The following is a 16,811-nucleotide window of genomic DNA, read 5'->3' as shown; positions in this document are numbered from 1 at the left end:
GGCTGTCAACGGGACCCGGAAGCAGTGCTACAGGGCACATTGCTAGTTTACTTTTTAATTATTTTCCCGCACCCCCCTGCCTGACTGCATTTTTTTAATTTTGTGGGACTTCTCCTTTAAATCTTTCTAAACTAAGCTTGCTCATAAATCTAGGGTACCTGCTGGATGTACTTCATACACGAGGAAAGAATGGAGGCATTGCTTTCTTGGAGAGCTTAATGTTGGTGAATCCCAAACTTTATACCCTGATTACAGGAAAAGAAGCAAATAAGGATCCCAACAGCTTCACCAGTAAGTAAAATGTTAATTTTTTACAAAAATTCCATTGAAAGTAATATGTAGAAGCAGTACAAGAGAAAAAGAGAAGGACTGCACTCAAACAGCAATGAAAGTGGGTAAACCAATGTGGATAGTGTATGTAACTTACTCCACTCGGGGATAGACAAACCAGTTATCACATCCTTGTCCGAGTCAGCAGGCACAAATTCAGGGTACCTCTCCCGTTCCATTCAGATCCTTTATTTGGTGATAATAATAATAATCATAGCAATTACATACACATAATTACATGTCATCCCATTGTGGGCCGCCGTCCCACTGCCATGTTGATCTGGAAGTGGCTGGGATGTTCTGCAATAGGGGAAGCATGCCTTATGAGTTATATTTACCACTGAATACTTTTAATTACATCTTACAAACCTGTGACAGCCACCAAGAATCAAATGCAGAGCATTCAGGTACGCATAAAATCTAGAATGCTAAATTCAAAGTTGTATTCTAGATTATTTTTTTTTCAGTTCAACATTGCTTTTTGGTAATTAAAATGTGTTTTACATAACATAAAATTGAACAGGTTAGATTCATTGTTTATCAAAATTAAGCAGATAATGTAATGTAAAACACATTTTAATAGCTCCCTATGGCATCGGGGATGCTGAGGACGAAGATGTGTGTCTTACCTTTCTCCTTAGTGTTTCCACGCTGTTAGTCGAGGTAACCTCTGCGTCATCCGGTCCACCCCTTCTAAACATAATGAATGGAGGGGCAGTCCGGATGATGCGGGAGCGCTCCTAACAGTGCTCAGTTTATCCCAACGAACAGCAGGGACAAATACCTATAGCCCCCTATAACACCCAGGACGCTCCCCTTGAATCAATGTTACTGTTATTGGTTCAATTTTTTTTTTTTTTAGACCTTTGGGTTTTTAGTTTTGCCCAGAGCCACACATTTTATAAAACTGACCCTTTTAAAGCATATAAGATGTCATTTTACATGATAAATGACCATAACCTCTGTCTTGAAAGCAATTTTCCTTTATCTTTAGAACTTATTGACATCAGCCAGTTGAGTGCTTTTCTCATGAACACATTAAGTAGCCTGCAGGAAGAATTGATGCAGGAGAAGCAACTTAAAGGAACTCTGCTGCATCATTTGCACAAAATGCGTGAAAAACAACAACAGCTGAAAGAGGAAGGAGAATGTATGCGAAGTATGGAGCATGAAAACCAACGACTCCACAGAGAGATGGATGCCCAGAGTCAAATGCTAAGTAAACTGAAAGATGAGCAGTATGAGCTGTCCATGCGCTACTCGCATGCGTTACAGGAGAAGGACTCTGTGCAGAGTAGGATTGCTGAACTGCAGGAACAGGTGAGTATTTGTTTCAACAATAACACCATTTACAGTGAGTGCAAGAACTATAATCTATACAGTGCCCAGAGTGGTGACTATAAACCATTTCTTCAAAACCAGGAATCACTTCTTATGAAAGACCCAAATCATTTTAAAGAGTCATTGTCGTATTTTTTTTTTTTTTTTTTGCAGAAACCAATAGTCCAGACGATTTTAAGAAACTTTGTAAATGGGTTTATTAGCCAAATATGCCATTATATGCATTTAAAAAGCCTTTTCCCAGGTCACCCCCTCCCTCCTCTTTTCTATCCACTGCAAAAAATCAGAAAATTGTGACTTGTTGCATCAGACGTACCCAGTCTGTTCTAAGGAGAGGGGAGGGGGAGGAGGGAGTTAAGCAGATAACAGAGGAGTACAGGCACTGAGCTGGGTGAACGGTGTAATCAGAGCTCAGAGAGGTCAGTGGTGACTGTCAGAGGAAATAGAGGGTGATGTATTTGTAGATTAACTCTTTGTTGTCCTGTTTTGGTCTGTTATTTAGCTCTCTCCATAGGAGAACAATGAAGACAGGGGGGAGAGCTTCAAACTGCTTTTTCATGATAAAAATGCTTTTTTTGGCTAATAAACCCAATTACAAAGTTTCTTAAAATCGCCTGGACTATTGATTTCTGCAAAAAAAAAAATTCACGACAGTGACACTTTATAAAGTTTTAGTAGGGGACTTGAACTCTTTCCCATCTGAAGATGGGAAATGTAGTGTTACAGTTATCTCCACACCATGCATTAGTGACAAATTCTGTCTTTTTGCACTTCAACTGGTCTCATAGACATATCGGAGCAGGGGGATTAATGCCCAGACATGGCCATTTAGACCACCCACCCATCTCGCACTTGCTATGAGATATTCATGTCAAGGGGATAGACTTTCTGTGGAGATTCCTGGTGTACAAGACAATGTCTTTAAGGAAGTAATAGGAGGTTGGTGTAGGAAATGAGAATCAGAAGTCTATGCCAACATTGTTCTGGGAAGCCGCTTAAGTGGTACTAATGTACAGTAACTGAATATATGTCAGCCATCAAGAAAAAGACAGCCATATCAGACAGCCAGTTCCACCCTAAGGATTGCATATACAGAAGACTTCTAGAGACTCCTGTGAGGCCTAAAGAGTAGCTAAAAGTAACTTTGACTTTATGGTCAGAGAGGTAAAGCAACATACACCACTCAGAGGAAACAGTCCAGATTCAACAAATTGAGAAGACCACTGACACATCTTGCCAAAGTTTGCCTCCCTATGCAACATCTTGGAGCCATACTGAGATGAACTGAGTCATTTCCACATAGATCTAAAGTCTAGAGACTATTGTAAACATCTATATAGGTAACCTAACCCATTGCCCAGAAGCAAAATTTGGGGGGTGCAGGGGTCGCTCCGGGGCCCACTGAGGTCCATGGCCGTTTCTATGACCGGGCAGGCCGGCGGCGCCTGCCATCCCCCCGCACTCACCCAGAGCCGCGCTAATTGGAGGCTAAGGGCTGCTACCAGACCTAGTGTCTGGCAGCTCCCTTAGTCCAGCGGCGGCCCTTAGCCACTAATTAGCAGCACGGCCGCAGCGCTGCCTCCGGAACGGGGGGCAGGGTTACCAGGGCAACTCACCTGTCCCGCCTCCCCAGCAGCTCCTCTCTCTCTCTCTCCTCTTCAGCGCAGGCAGCAGGGTACAGGGATGCTGCTTGCGCCGGAAGTGACCTGCAGCCTCTGTCATTCATCTGCAGGGGCACCCAGCACAGGCAGCGTCTCTGTACCCGGCTGCCTGTGCTAATGACAGCAGAATGAGCGCCATAGAGGGACTGCCGGGGAGCCAGCACAGGTGAATTACTGTTTTTCTTGTGAGGGCACTATGGGGAGGGGGGGCTGGGGGGAGGTTGGCTACTATATGGGTATATGGGGCACTGTGTGGAGACTATCTACTATAAGAGGCACTATGGGGGATAAACTACAATATGAGGCACTATAGGGGGGAACTGGCTACAATATGAGGCACTATAGGGGGGACTGGCTACTATATGAGGCACTATAGGGGGGAACTGGCTACAATATGAGGCACTATAGGGGGGAACTGGCTACTATATGAGGTACTATATGGGGGGAACTGGCTACAATATGAGGCACTATAGGGGGGAACTGGCTACAATATGGGGCACTATAGGGGGGACTGGCTACTATATGGGGCACTGTGGGGAGACTGGCTACTATAAGAGGCACTATGGGGGGGATAAACTACAATATGAGGCACTATAGGGGGGAACTGTCTTCAATATGAGGCAACTGGCTAAAATATGAGGCACTATAGGGAGGACTGGCTACTATATGAGGCACTATAGGGGGGAACTGGCTACAATATGAGGCACTATAAGGGGGAACTGGCTACAATATGAGGCACTATAGGGGGGAACTGGCTACAATATCAGGCACTATAAGGGGGAACTGGCTACAATATGAGGCACTATAAGGGGGAACTGGCTACAATATGAGGCACTATAAGGGGGAACTGGCTACAATATGAGGCACTATAAGGGGGAACTGGCTACAATACAAGTACAAACTGAGGAGCAGAGTGGTGCTGTGTCTGGGAGAAGGCAGCTATGTTTATTTAAAGAGTCACTGTCGTATTTTTTTTTTTTGCAGAAATCAATAGTCCAGGCGATTTTAAGAAACTTTGTAATTGGGTTTATTAGCCAAATCTGCCATTATCTGCATGTAAAAAGCCTTTTCCCAGGTCCCCCCCTCCTTCCTCTTTTTCATCCACTCTGAAAAATCTGAAAATTGTGACTTGTTGCAGGAGACGTCCCCTGTCTGTTCTAGGGAGAAGGGAGGGGGGAGGAGGAAGGAGGGAGTTAGCCGGCAGCAGAAAGCAGATAACAGAGGATTACAGGCACGGAGCTGGGTGACAGCTGTAATCCGAGCTCAGACAGGTCACTGATGATGGTCAGTAGAGATATCCCGTGAGGGATTTGTAGATTAACTCTTTGTTGTCCTGTTTTGGTCTTTTCTTTAGCTCTCTCCATAGGAGAACAATGAAGACAGGGGGGAGAGCTTCAAACTGCTTTTTCATGATAAAAATGCATTTTTCGGATAATAAACCCAATTACAAAGTTTCTTAAAATCGCCTGGACTATTGATTTCTGCAAAAAAAAAATTCACGACAGTGACACTTTAATCTTGCGGAACCCTTTAATTTTTACACGGCTATATATGTGAAATGAGTAATGAGTCACTACGAATAATGTAGCAGAAAATACCCTTTATTATTCAGACAACATTGTCGTCTGCTGAGTTTCCCTATGGGTAACCTAATCAGTTGGGGGCCCACTCAGACTCACTCGCCTCCCCTAGGCTGAACCCCTAGCTACAGTACGCCCCTGCCATTGCCAAATGGAGGTTCTGAGTTTCCATGACCATCTCCTTGCCAAAAAAGTGGGAGATGCTAAACTGTCTATCCGAGACACAGAGGTGTGATATACTATATAGTGAGGTGAGATATACTATAAAGTACCTGCACAACAATGAAGCCCCAGACCCTAAAGGGTACCCAGGGAAACTCTACAAAGTCTTGGCAGAGCAGATCTCCTCCATGCTTACAGCCTATTATAACCATCTTATTATACCACCATACTGTTACCAACCAAATGTTGCAAACTGGCTTTGGCTGTCCAGGCACTATGGGAAGTATAGTTTTACAGCAGTTGCAGGGTCGCAGGTTCCCCATCCATGGTGTAAGAGGTCTAGTGTTATGGTGTTGTGGATGTCTCCTGCAATGCAGAAAAGAGGACAGACACTTAACAGCCTAAGAGGTACAGATTGACTGGAGGTAGAGAACCTCACAAACTGATGGGTCTGTAACTTGTAAACTCCCCTTTAGCCCCTGTTATTTTATTAGTTCAATGTCTCTTTCCTGAGTTGAATATTAACTGATTGGATTTTAGTCCTAAAAATCTCTACTTACACTGACGCTGGAATTTCCACTGTGGGATGCAGGTCTCTGAAGTTTTGTAGCTTAGCAGCCACTTGGTCTTAGGCCTGGTCTGAAATCCAGAAAGGTCGATGCTATAGGACATTAGTCCACCTTCTTTCCACAGGCTGTGCGACTTTATCCTCTGCTCAATCTTCTTCTCTTAAACTTGCTCTCAGGGGGGACTAGAAGATATTCTGCAGGACAAGGTTCTTCACAGGAGCTCGGAATAGCCCCAAGTGGTCCTGGGTACATTGTTCTCTAGTGTCAGCTAGAGTGCCCTCTTTTATGACATTGCAAACTTTTGTGGGATTTAGGCTCTTTCTACACCACATTTTAGTTGTCTGTTTGCCATATCCACCAGGAAGTCACTAAGCAAATATGACAAATGTGTCTATAGAACAAATCACCCATAAAAGGCCAAAGAGTCATTCTGATTCCTGGATGGTTCTTCTGCTGGATAGAATAATGCAGATCTCTGTGCTGTTCCATAAAAAAGTATCCATCAAAAAAGTATATTATGTGGTATATGTTTTTTTTTAATGTGGGAGTCTATGTATTATGGATGCCACAAAGTATTAGGCATGGTTCACAGCTATACGATGGATGTAACAATTAGGGGTCCAAAGAGTTTAATATGAATGTTTTACAACTCAATTTTGGTAAATTTCTTTGTTTTTCTCATGACACATTTTAATAATGACAGTTAATATTGAGACCTGATACTGATTGCTTTTTTTCTTTTATCCCAAAATTTGTACTGTAGGTGCGGTAACCGCAGGGTTTGGTAATGTCCTGTCGGGGTTAGCTTAGCGGTGTTGTGGCTGCTAGGTGGGTGTAGGATCACTTGGCCATTTGTCACGGTACACAGAAAAAAAAGACAAATTTGGTCAGCTCTCCTAGAAAACCATTCACACTAGGCAGGCCCTGACTTGTCTGCAGAAGTAACCGTGTCTAGCGTGTTGCTCTCTCTCTCTCCTGACCAACCAGGATCTAACTTACTCCTGCCACCAGGAACTAAACTCCTTTCCTAAGGGCTCACTAAACCTCCCAGTGATTGGTGGGGTTATGTGGTGTAAGAGAGAAAGATGAGGATAGGGCAGAAAAATGAGGGCCTGCACCTGTGACAGGGGGAAAAGAAACATGTGACATACAACAATTAACCCAATGCTTACTTCAGCTGTGCACAGAAATAAACATAGAAGAAACACAGTAGTGACACCTAGTGGGGAAAACACAGAACACACTTGAACCATATCCCACTGTGTGAACCTGATACGAGTTACTTTGCCCAGGTGCAATAGAACTTAGTGGCAGGGACACTACATAGGCATGACAATTAAAAATGATACAGAACTGGATTGTAAATCATTCATTTACATGGCCATACTATACCATGCTATACATTTATGCTGTGATGTAATGTGCATGCTTAGCTGCTCTAACATAAAATATTTCTCTGTGAACCTTACAGTTCTATTCTGTGAAAGAGGAGCTACATAGAGTGAAAATGGAGTTGCAGGTAGCTCAAAGTTGGACTTCTCGAGTTCAGTGTGAAGAAGAGTTGCAGGTTCTACAGAAAGAAAACGGGATGCTAAAGGAGAGGCTTGAAGGACAGCATAAGATGGTGAGAAATTAAATGACTGTTTCTGGGCACTTGAATTCTGCAGTATTGCAGTAGTGCAGTATTTTATCTTTAAGACACATTTTGTCTGCAGCATTGAAGTATATTAAGGCTATGTCAGCCTTTTTTTATTATACTGCCTTCATTAAATTATGACCGTTATTTTGACGGTGTGTGTGAACGTAGTCTAAAAGTGCCTATGTTTGTAGTCCAGATGCAAAGTATATGTCACAAATGATCATCATATGGGGAGTGGCTTAGTCATGGTGCTGTGAGGACGTGTTCTCTTGGAGCTCCGTGCCAGAGGCCGTGTCAGACACGATAACCGGGACTCACCGTGCTCAGATGTGATGCCCACCCGTCAGAAGACTGTAGCAGATCACCCACTCCGCCCAGTGACCCGCTCGGTGGCTTCCTCCGGTGGCATAGACCGTTTTTTCATCCCGGCGGGAACCCCAGCGAGCCGGAGCAACATGGCGCCCACGGCCTCCTCACAGCAGAGGATGGGAGAACAGCGCGGATTCCCGCTCACGGGGCCAGAGGACTGTGGCTCTCCACCCGACCCCTTCGGGGACAACGGCGACTTAGTCACCGACTCGCCCGGCACGCAACTACTGGCGCAAAGAGACCCTCCGGCGACAGCGATGCAGTCTGAGCTGCTTATGCTCCGGACCCTGATTCAGGCGCTGCCGTCCAAACAGGACTTGGACTCCCTTGCCCACCGCATAGAAGCGGCCCATCAACAAGCCCTCAGCGCGGTGCGGGAGGAAGTGGTAGAGATCTCGGCCAGAACGACCGCTACTGAAGACGCTATAGCGGCACTGACCACGCGAGTCTCGGCACTTGAAACCGAAACTGAGCTGGGGAGACGCCACACACAGACCCTTACACTGCTGCTGGACGACCAGGAAAATAGAGGACGTCGGAACAATGTCCGCATTAAAGGTTTGCCAGAGCGGGGGTCCCGAGATAATTTGTTGCAAAGGACCACCTCCCTGTTTAATCAAGTCACAGGACGCCCGGCAGAGGCCACATATGTCATAGACCGGGTGCACCGTGTGTCCAGATTCCAACAGGAAGCAGGTACCCCTAGAGACATCCTGTGTAGACTGCACCTTTTTACTGATAAGGAAGCCATACTAAGAGCTGCCAGGGATGTGGAAGGGGACATTATGTATGAGGGCACTGTACTTCGGCTGTTCCCGGACGTTTCAGCCCGGACATTGTATATGAGAAGACTCCTACAACCGCTATTGGCCTGTGTACGTGAGCGAGGCGCCTCCTATCGCTGGGGACACCCCTTCCATGTGATAGTGAAAAGGGAGGAGCGTACATACGTGGTTCGCACGCCGGGGGATCTGCCGGGTCTCTTCTCCTTTCTGGATACCTCACCTGTGTCGGTTCCGGACTGGCTGGCCGTGGACCGCGCTCCTGTTATGCAGCCCAGATCCCGCTCCAGAGGGGGCACAAGACGCCGCCGCGAGAGATCGCCATCCCCTATAGGGGATGTCCCCTTGGGTCCGGACCTGTCCGCCGGTCTCCCGCTGGAGGCCTGAACGACCTAACCTAGCCTACATTTGGACAAGGGACTTATCTACATACCGCGCAGCTGTGAGGGGACACTGGTAACCGGGACTCTGCACACCGTAATTATGAGGGAGGAGGGGGGAAACGTGGGGTCTCAGAGAATCTAGGGACCTATCTGTCCGCGTGTTTAAGCCCTGGGAGCCCCTGCTGCCGTGGTCCCCCCCCTGTCCGGACCAGGGCTGTCCCCCTGGCTGTGTGATTTTTTCTTTCTTTCCCCCGGCGTCCGGGGATTCACAAACTCCACTCCATTTGTAGGCTCTGTGATGCTGCCATTGCATTTATTCTCATGTTATAGTTGAACCCTGGTTTAAGCTTTGTGCCCTGTGGGGTCTGGGCTCTGTTTCCTCCCTATCTTTTCGGGGATGGGGCGGACTTGGCCCCCACGGTGTTTTCTGTAACTCATTAAGACGGTTTCTGGCCACGGACCTCCCCCATGGTTTTCCATTACCCTCTTTCTTTTCCTTTCCACCTGGGACTTCCTGCGGATCTTCCTAGTGGATCTTTCTTCTGGGCATAGCCCTCCTCTCTACTTTTCCTCCACTCTCCTCTTTCTCCCACCCCTGGACCACCGCTCCCACCAATTTGTGGGGGTGGTCGATCCCTTCTTTTTGGGTGCACCTATCTCTTTTTCCTAGTCTCTTTCTGCACTCTCCCCGCTTACCTTCTTTCTTTGCCCTTGTGTTTTTCCCCCTTGCCCGCCCTTCCCTGCTCCCCCACCCCTCCCCCCCCATCTAACCCCCCCCCACCTAACCCCTCCCTCCCCTCCCTTCTCTCCCTTTTGGAGATGGCGGCGGCTGTGCCCCTTCGGGTAGGCTCCCTCAATGTTAAGGGCCTTCATGACCCGGGGAAACGGTCCATTTTACTGAACCTCCTCAGGAAACAGAAACTTCAGGTGGTCTTTTTGCAGGAGACGCACCTTAATGCTTCTAATCTGATCACGCTGTCTAACTCCCTCTTCCCTTTTGCATACCACAGTTACTCTCCCAACCCGAAGGCATGCGGTACCTGTATCTTGATATCCAAAAATCTGCCGTGGGAGCATGTGGAGACTTCTTGCGATGAAGCAGGTAGGATGGTGCTCCTTAAGGGTCGCATCGCCACACACACTTTCACATTTGCCTCCCTCTACCTGCCCAACGCAAATCAAGGGCCGGCCCTATCTGGAATGTTGGACACACTGGAGGACTTTACTGAGGGGACCCTGGTGCTGGGGGGCGACCTTAATGTTGCGCTGGAACCACGACTGGACACCTCCACGGGGTCCTCCCATGTCAGCGCCTCCGCCTTACGGCGTATTCGCCTGACCTTGCATGAACACAGACTGGTAGATGTATGGCGCATCTGCCACCCCGCCGACAAAGACTTCACATTTTACTCACCCGTACATGACTCATACTCCAGACTGGACTACTTTTTTCTCCACCATGGCGACCTTCCCCTCATTACGCAGACACATATCGATAGCATAACTTTCTCAGACCACGCCTTGATAGTTCTGTCTCTTGAGTTACCTTTCCTCCGAACCCCGCAATGGCAATGGCGTCTCAATAGCTCCCTCCTACAAGATGTGGTGGTGCAGCAGGAGATTAAGACCGCATTGGAGTCATATTTTCCACTAAATGACACACCAGAGGTCTCACCGATGTCAGTGTGGGAAGCCCATAAATGTGTAGTCAGAGGCATCCTCGTGAAGCACGGGGCCCGTCTTAAAAAGGAGAGGTCACTCAAGACGGAGAAGCTCTTGGCACAGCTGAAAGAGTTGGAGACAGCCCATAAACAGACCCAGACTGCCGACACTACAGGACAGCTCCTTTCCAAGCGGGAGGAACTCAGGGCGCACCTCATACATAAAGCCAAGGCTACACTATCCAAATGCAAAAGGCACTACTATGAACATGGTAATAAGCCTGGGAGAGCACTGGCAAGGGCACTGCGGGCTCAGCAGCTTCGATCCTATATTCCGGTGGTGCAGTCGGAGTCCCGAGCCCTGATACACACTCCCTCCGAAATTGCGCAAGAATTTCGGTCGTTCTATGCAAAACTATACTCCGTGGACGCGACTAACCCCGCGACCATGAGCAATGATTTTCTGACGCGCGTTCAGAGGTACTTAGCTGCCTCCGGTATGCCCCACTTAGATGAATCATTCACAGAGGCCCTGGAGAGTCCTCTCTCCGTAGGGGAGCTCTTAGCAGCCATCCAGGACACACAGACGGGGAAGGCCCCGGGCCCTGATGGGTTTTCCCTAACATACTATAAGAGGTTTCAAACTCTACTGGCCCCCCCCTTCATCAAAGCATTCAATACAGTCTCCGGGGCGGGGGAGTTGCCCCTGGACTCCACACGGGCACACATCACAGTGATTCCGAAAGAGGGGAAGGATAGTACCCTATGTAGCAATTATCGCCCCATCTCGCTCCTCAATGTAGACTTGAAATTATTCTCTAAGATCCTCGCCACCAGATTATCTCAAGCCATGGGGACGATCATTCACCCTGACCAAGTGGGTTTCATGCCCGGTCGTGAGGCCAGGGACAACACCATGCGGGCGATTGCTCTGCTCCACAAAGCCAAATCACTTGATATGCCTTTGATGCTGCTGTCAACGGATGCGGAAAAGGCGTTCGACAGAGTCAATTGGGCCTTCATGGTGGAGTCCCTGAGATACATGGGCCTAGGCCCAAACTTTATGAACTGGGTATCGGCACTCTACTGCAACCCGACAGCACGGGTCAGGGTGAATGGCCTCCTCTCAGAGGAGTTCCCCATAAAAAATGGAACGAGGCAGGGGTGCCCGCTCTCCCCACTCATTTTCATCCTTACCCTTGAACCCCTCCTCTGCCGTATCCGAGCAAATGTGGATGTGGGGGGAATACCGGTGGGTGGCGTGGTTCATAAAACTGCCGCTTACGCAGACGACCTGCTTTTCTTCGTCTCGAACCCATCGGTGTCCCTCCCTTCCATTGTGAGGGAATTGGCAGAGTATGCCCGTGTATCCAATTTTAAGATAAATTTTTCTAAATCGGAGGCAATGAGTGTGGGATTGGCTGATAGAACGGTGCTGGCGCTCCGCGAATCATTCAGCTTCAGATGGGCGAGAGAAGCGATTAAGTACCTGGGGATCTTACTTCCTGCAGACTTGCGCAAACTATTTCCTTTAAATTTCCCCCCTATGCTCTCCAAAATGCAATCTCAGTGTGCCGTGTGGACCAGGGGTTACTTCTCGTGGTTCGGTAGATGTGCAATTTTCAAAATGTCACTGCTCCCCCGTTTGCTATACCTTTTTCAGTGTGTCCCTGCTAAGATCCCGAACTCTTTCTTTAAGGCGCTAGCTTCCCTGCAAATTCGCTTCATTTGGAACGATAAACCAGCACGCCTGAAACGCACCATGCTGTGTAGACCCAAATCGCAGGGAGGGGTGGGGCTCCCGGACTTCAGACTGTACCATCGGGCTGCAATGCTAACTAGGGCGTTGGATTGGTGCAGACATGCGGACAGCAAACCTTGGGTCAAAGTGGAGCAATCGTTCACGCCCATTCCTCTCCCCTGCCTCCCGTGGCTGCACCCGTCCAACGTGCGCCCGCTGAGTGGCCACCCCACTATTGGCCCCACAATACAGGCCTGCGCGAGCCCCTTGAGCCGCTCTGTGATGCTCCCACATAGATCTGTCTGTTTCCCAGTGCTGGGAAATCCCGCCTTTCCCGCGAGCCTGGAGGATCCAGTCTTCCGCTCGTGGTTGGGAGCGGGTAAATTCCGGATTGCCTCTTTCCGCTCGGGTGATGAGTGGGCCTCAATGACTGCACTGGGAGACTTGACAGATCCCGCACCGCTGGGATTTTGGCGTACGGCCCAGTTGCGCCACTTTCTGCACACCCTTCCACTGGCATCTACATTTGCGACCTCATACACCGCCTTCGAGACCTTGTGTCTTGAAGAAGGCACGTTGAGGCACACTCTGTCACTGACGTACTCTATGTTAGCCTCTCCTCCTGACCCCCCTCCACCGGACTACCTCCTCAAGTGGGAGGCGGATTTGAATATTACATTGACAGGCCCCCAACGCGACAAAATACTCACCTTAGTACACAAGTCCTCGGTGTCATCCAGCTTCCAGGAAACAGGGTACAAGATACTCACACGCTGGTACCGGGTCCCCGCCAGCCTCCACGCCATCTGGCCTGCTGTGGACCCCCTGTGTTGGCGATGCGGCTCTGATGTGGGAACACACCTACACATATTCTGGTCCTGCCCGACCTTACTCCCCTTCTGGACCAGGGTCCGACAGGTCATTAGAACAGTAACCGGGGTATCCTTTGACCTATCCCCCGCGCTATTCCTCTTGCACCATAGTCCGCTTCCACTTCATCGATACAAGAGGTCTCTGCTCCGGTTCCTTGTCATTGCGGCTAGAGCCTGTATCCCATTACTATGGAAAAAAACCTCAGCTCCACCTCTGTCCATGTGGCTGGGCAAGGTGAACGACATAATGCATATGGAGGACTTGACGTCGTCCCTCCAGGAGACCAATGCCAAATTTACCGCGACTTGGTTTTCATGGATGGAATACAAGGCCTCCCCGGAATATGTGTCCCTATTGAGTGACGGTGGTCTGGATGTGGGTTAGGGGGACCTTATAACATGTTTGGGGCGCGCCCCTGCGAGGGACCATCATGGGGTGGCCTTGCCGCGGGGGATGACGGCCCGAAGCCTCTTCCCTTCCCACACCCTAGTCCATTCCCCTTCCCTCCTTCTGCCCCCTTAACCTTCCTCTATCCTCTACCCCAGTCTGTTTCCTGCCCTTCACCTTCCAGTTCGTCTCTCTTCACTGATCCTTTTCACTTCTCTCCCCCCTGTCGGGGGGGTTCTTCTGTTTCTTCTCTGTCTCTGCGGAGACGGAGGGGGCCCCCCCCTCTCGGGGGCTCCAATTAGTTAAAATTTTCTGGGGACCTGGGGTGGGGGTCGGAGGTGCCCCTCCTGTCACTGGAACTATCATTAGCACGGATGTGGCTAGCGCAAGTCATGGGTTTCTTTGGTGAGCCGTTTCGTTCCGGCACATACAGGGTGATGTCCCCTGTTCTGGGCCGGGACTATATATATATATATTTTGTTCACACTGGTGTAAAAATCCCATCTTATTGTCATTACTTTGTCTCCAAGGTTTGTATGTTGTTCCGGGGGGCGGAGGTGTTGTCTCCGTACTTCCATTCTTGTTGTTCCCAAAATAAAGAATTTAAAAAAAAAAAAAAATGATCATCATATGCATAAGACGGTTGTTGTGAATATACTTTGAATGGAGTCGTTTATAAGTGGTGCACCCCAAGATACACTGATTGGCTGAGCGGGACACCAGTAGCCAGGTGCCTAAGCAGCAAGCAGGAGTGCAGCCTGGTAATGTATTAGCTGAGCAGGGTCACATTAAGTGAGACGGGGGTTTACATACTCGCAGAGGAATGAAAAATCTGCTACGAGTATATAAACCCATAGAAAATCACAGGATCGCAGTGGATTTTGCTGCGGAACTCGCAACGTGAAATCTGCTGCGAATCCTGTATGTGTGAAGCTACCCTTAGTTTGAATTCAGACACATAAAAATTCTGAAGTTGTAACTATGCAATACTTTTAATGGAACGACAAGAAAGTGTTAAGGGTCATAATAATAACAATATTTGGGGAACCGCATTGTATATGGATCAGGGTACGTTCCCTTTCATCAATGCCAGAGTGTGCGGTGCTTGTGAAAAACTGACAATATATACCACAAACACTGACCGTACATTGTAATGTGCATATGACCTAACATTTGGCAAATTTACTACAGCATATTGCTAAAAATTCTATTTCTTGTTTTTGTACTGATAATTTTGTATTTATTTTCTTAAGGTGGAACAGGATGCACAAAACCAGTGTTCAGATGAGACACTAACAGATTCAGAAGAGTTAATGGCTGAGTTAAGGGCAGCCAGAAAGAAGATTGCTGCTGGTGAGGCTTCAGAAATGCAGGTAGGTGTATGTGCATATATAGATAGACCGATAGATATAGATATACCGTATTTACCGGGTTATCCAGCGCTACAAAAACATTGACAATTTCTTCCAGAGACAGCTCCACTCGTCTCCAGCTTGGGCGGGTTTTGCTGCTCAGTTCCATTGAAGTGAATGGAGCTTAAAGGGAACCAATCACTTAAAAAACGCATGTAACGCTATGGGAATGTGCTGTAGCAGCACCCAGCACATTTCCCAAACATGCTTTTATACCCCCCGTCCCTGCAATGTACAAGCCAAAAACTTACTTTATAAGCTTGGCGCCCTGTATGTAAATTACCCCCAAGTAGTCCTCTGGGCGGGGAGCTGCGGCCAAGTAGTCACTGTCCCCTGGGCGTTCTGCAGCGCTAATCAAACCCCTCTGGGCGTGATTAGCCTGCATAATTGTGGCGACGTCACCGAAAGCGCGCTGTCCCTAACGTCAGCACGCCTACGTTCTTGCTGTGCCGCTCATGCACAGTACAGCAGGTCCGGTCTGCGCTGTACTGCGCAGGTGCAAAATAGTCTCAAACTCATTGCCGAATCTCCAGCAATGAGTTTGAGGCTTTCTGCACCTGCTCAGTACGGTGCAGAGTGGACCCGCTGTACTGCGCAAGTGCGGCACAGCAATAACCTAGGCGTGCTGATGTTGGGGACAGCGCGCCTCTGGTGACGTCGCCACAATTATGCAGGCTAATCACGCCCAGAGGGGTTTGATTAGCGCTGCAGAACGCCCAGGGGACAGTGACTACTTGCCCGCAGCTCCCCGCCCAGAGGACTACTTGGGGGTAATTTACATACAGGGCGCCAAGCTTATAAAGTGAGTTTTCGGCTTGTACATTGCAGGGACAGGGGGTATAAAAGCATGTTTGGGAAGTGTGCTGGGTGCTGCTACAGCACATTCCCATAGCGTTACATGCGTTTTTTAAGTGATTGGTTCCCTTTAATTGCAAACTGCACCTGAACTGGAGACAAGAGTTGTGTTGTCTATGAAAAAAAATTGCCATTTTTCATATTTAATACGGTTGAAAAAAGACACTTGTCCATCAATGCGCATTAAACTTCCCTGGTGGTCTAAGGCAGTGAAGGGGTCAAAGTTTATTGAAATGATAGAGCCAGTTTAACACTCCCCATGATAGAACATTATACCCACACATATACAGGTCTGCAGTTTTAATCTTTTTAAAACTTGGTTTTAATCTTTTCATCTATTGTGCCCTTACCATATGTCCCCTTTGCCCTCGCCTGAATAAGCTTGGAGGAAATTTTACTCTCATATAACCAGGGTCTGACTTTGGGTGGTGTCATGGTCACAGCAAGTACCTCTGCTAGCGGCCGCGCTCCCGTCCCAACTGCCCTTCTCCTCCCCTCTTCCCTGGTGCAGCTCCTCCTTCTCTGAGGGCCAACGTGCACATACCCATCTTCCAGGGCGCCATGCGTGCCAGCTCTGCTACAAGTTAAAGGGCCAGTGCACCATTAATTGGTGCAAGCCCTATACCACTCCTATATAACCCAACCTCTTCCTATGGTCTTCAATGGATCTTTAGTGCCCAAAGCCTATTGTATACCGCATAACCTATTGTAAAAGCGTTCTCTGCCTGTTGTTCTGTTCACCGGATCCACTATTCTCCAGCCATTACTTTCCAGGGGTTGATATAAAAAGTAGTAATACATAAAAAAGCAATATAAACTTTACATTTTTGAAATTAACTTGTACCTAATACAAAATCCATTATTATTTAGCTCAAAGGAATGACATTAAGAGATATAACCGATATGCCCGGAAAAAAAATTATGACAAAAAATTTGTGTCATGAACAGATTTTTTAAAAAAAAGTTAGGCCAAAACTAAAAATATTACCAAAATGATACACAAGCGTACACAAACAGCTTTTCATACATAATAGAGATGATATCAGTTGCCTCTTTTGCTCAATGG

General features: G+C 47.9%; 1 protein-coding gene across 6 annotated transcripts in view; it reads left to right on the top strand.

The window, feature by feature from the left end:
* CARD14 (caspase recruitment domain family member 14) overlaps positions 1 to 16,811 on the top strand; it is an 86,799-nt gene that overhangs the window by 39,249 nt on the left and 30,739 nt on the right. For all 6 annotated transcript variants that reach the window (XM_069952255.1, XM_069952256.1, XM_069952257.1 and 3 more), the window contains 4 exons: positions 154 to 291; positions 1,325 to 1,650; positions 7,115 to 7,267; positions 14,732 to 14,851. In XM_069952255.1, coding sequence (XP_069808356.1) covers positions 154 to 291; positions 1,325 to 1,650; positions 7,115 to 7,267; positions 14,732 to 14,851 — 737 coding nt within the window. The remainder of the gene's footprint in view (positions 1 to 153; positions 292 to 1,324; positions 1,651 to 7,114; positions 7,268 to 14,731; positions 14,852 to 16,811) is intronic.

This window comes from Dendropsophus ebraccatus, chromosome 14 (genome assembly GCF_027789765.1).
Source record: "Dendropsophus ebraccatus isolate aDenEbr1 chromosome 14, aDenEbr1.pat, whole genome shotgun sequence".
Lineage (NCBI taxonomy): Eukaryota > Metazoa > Chordata > Amphibia > Anura > Hylidae > Dendropsophus > Dendropsophus ebraccatus.
This window is presented reverse-complemented; position numbering and strand designations above follow the sequence as displayed.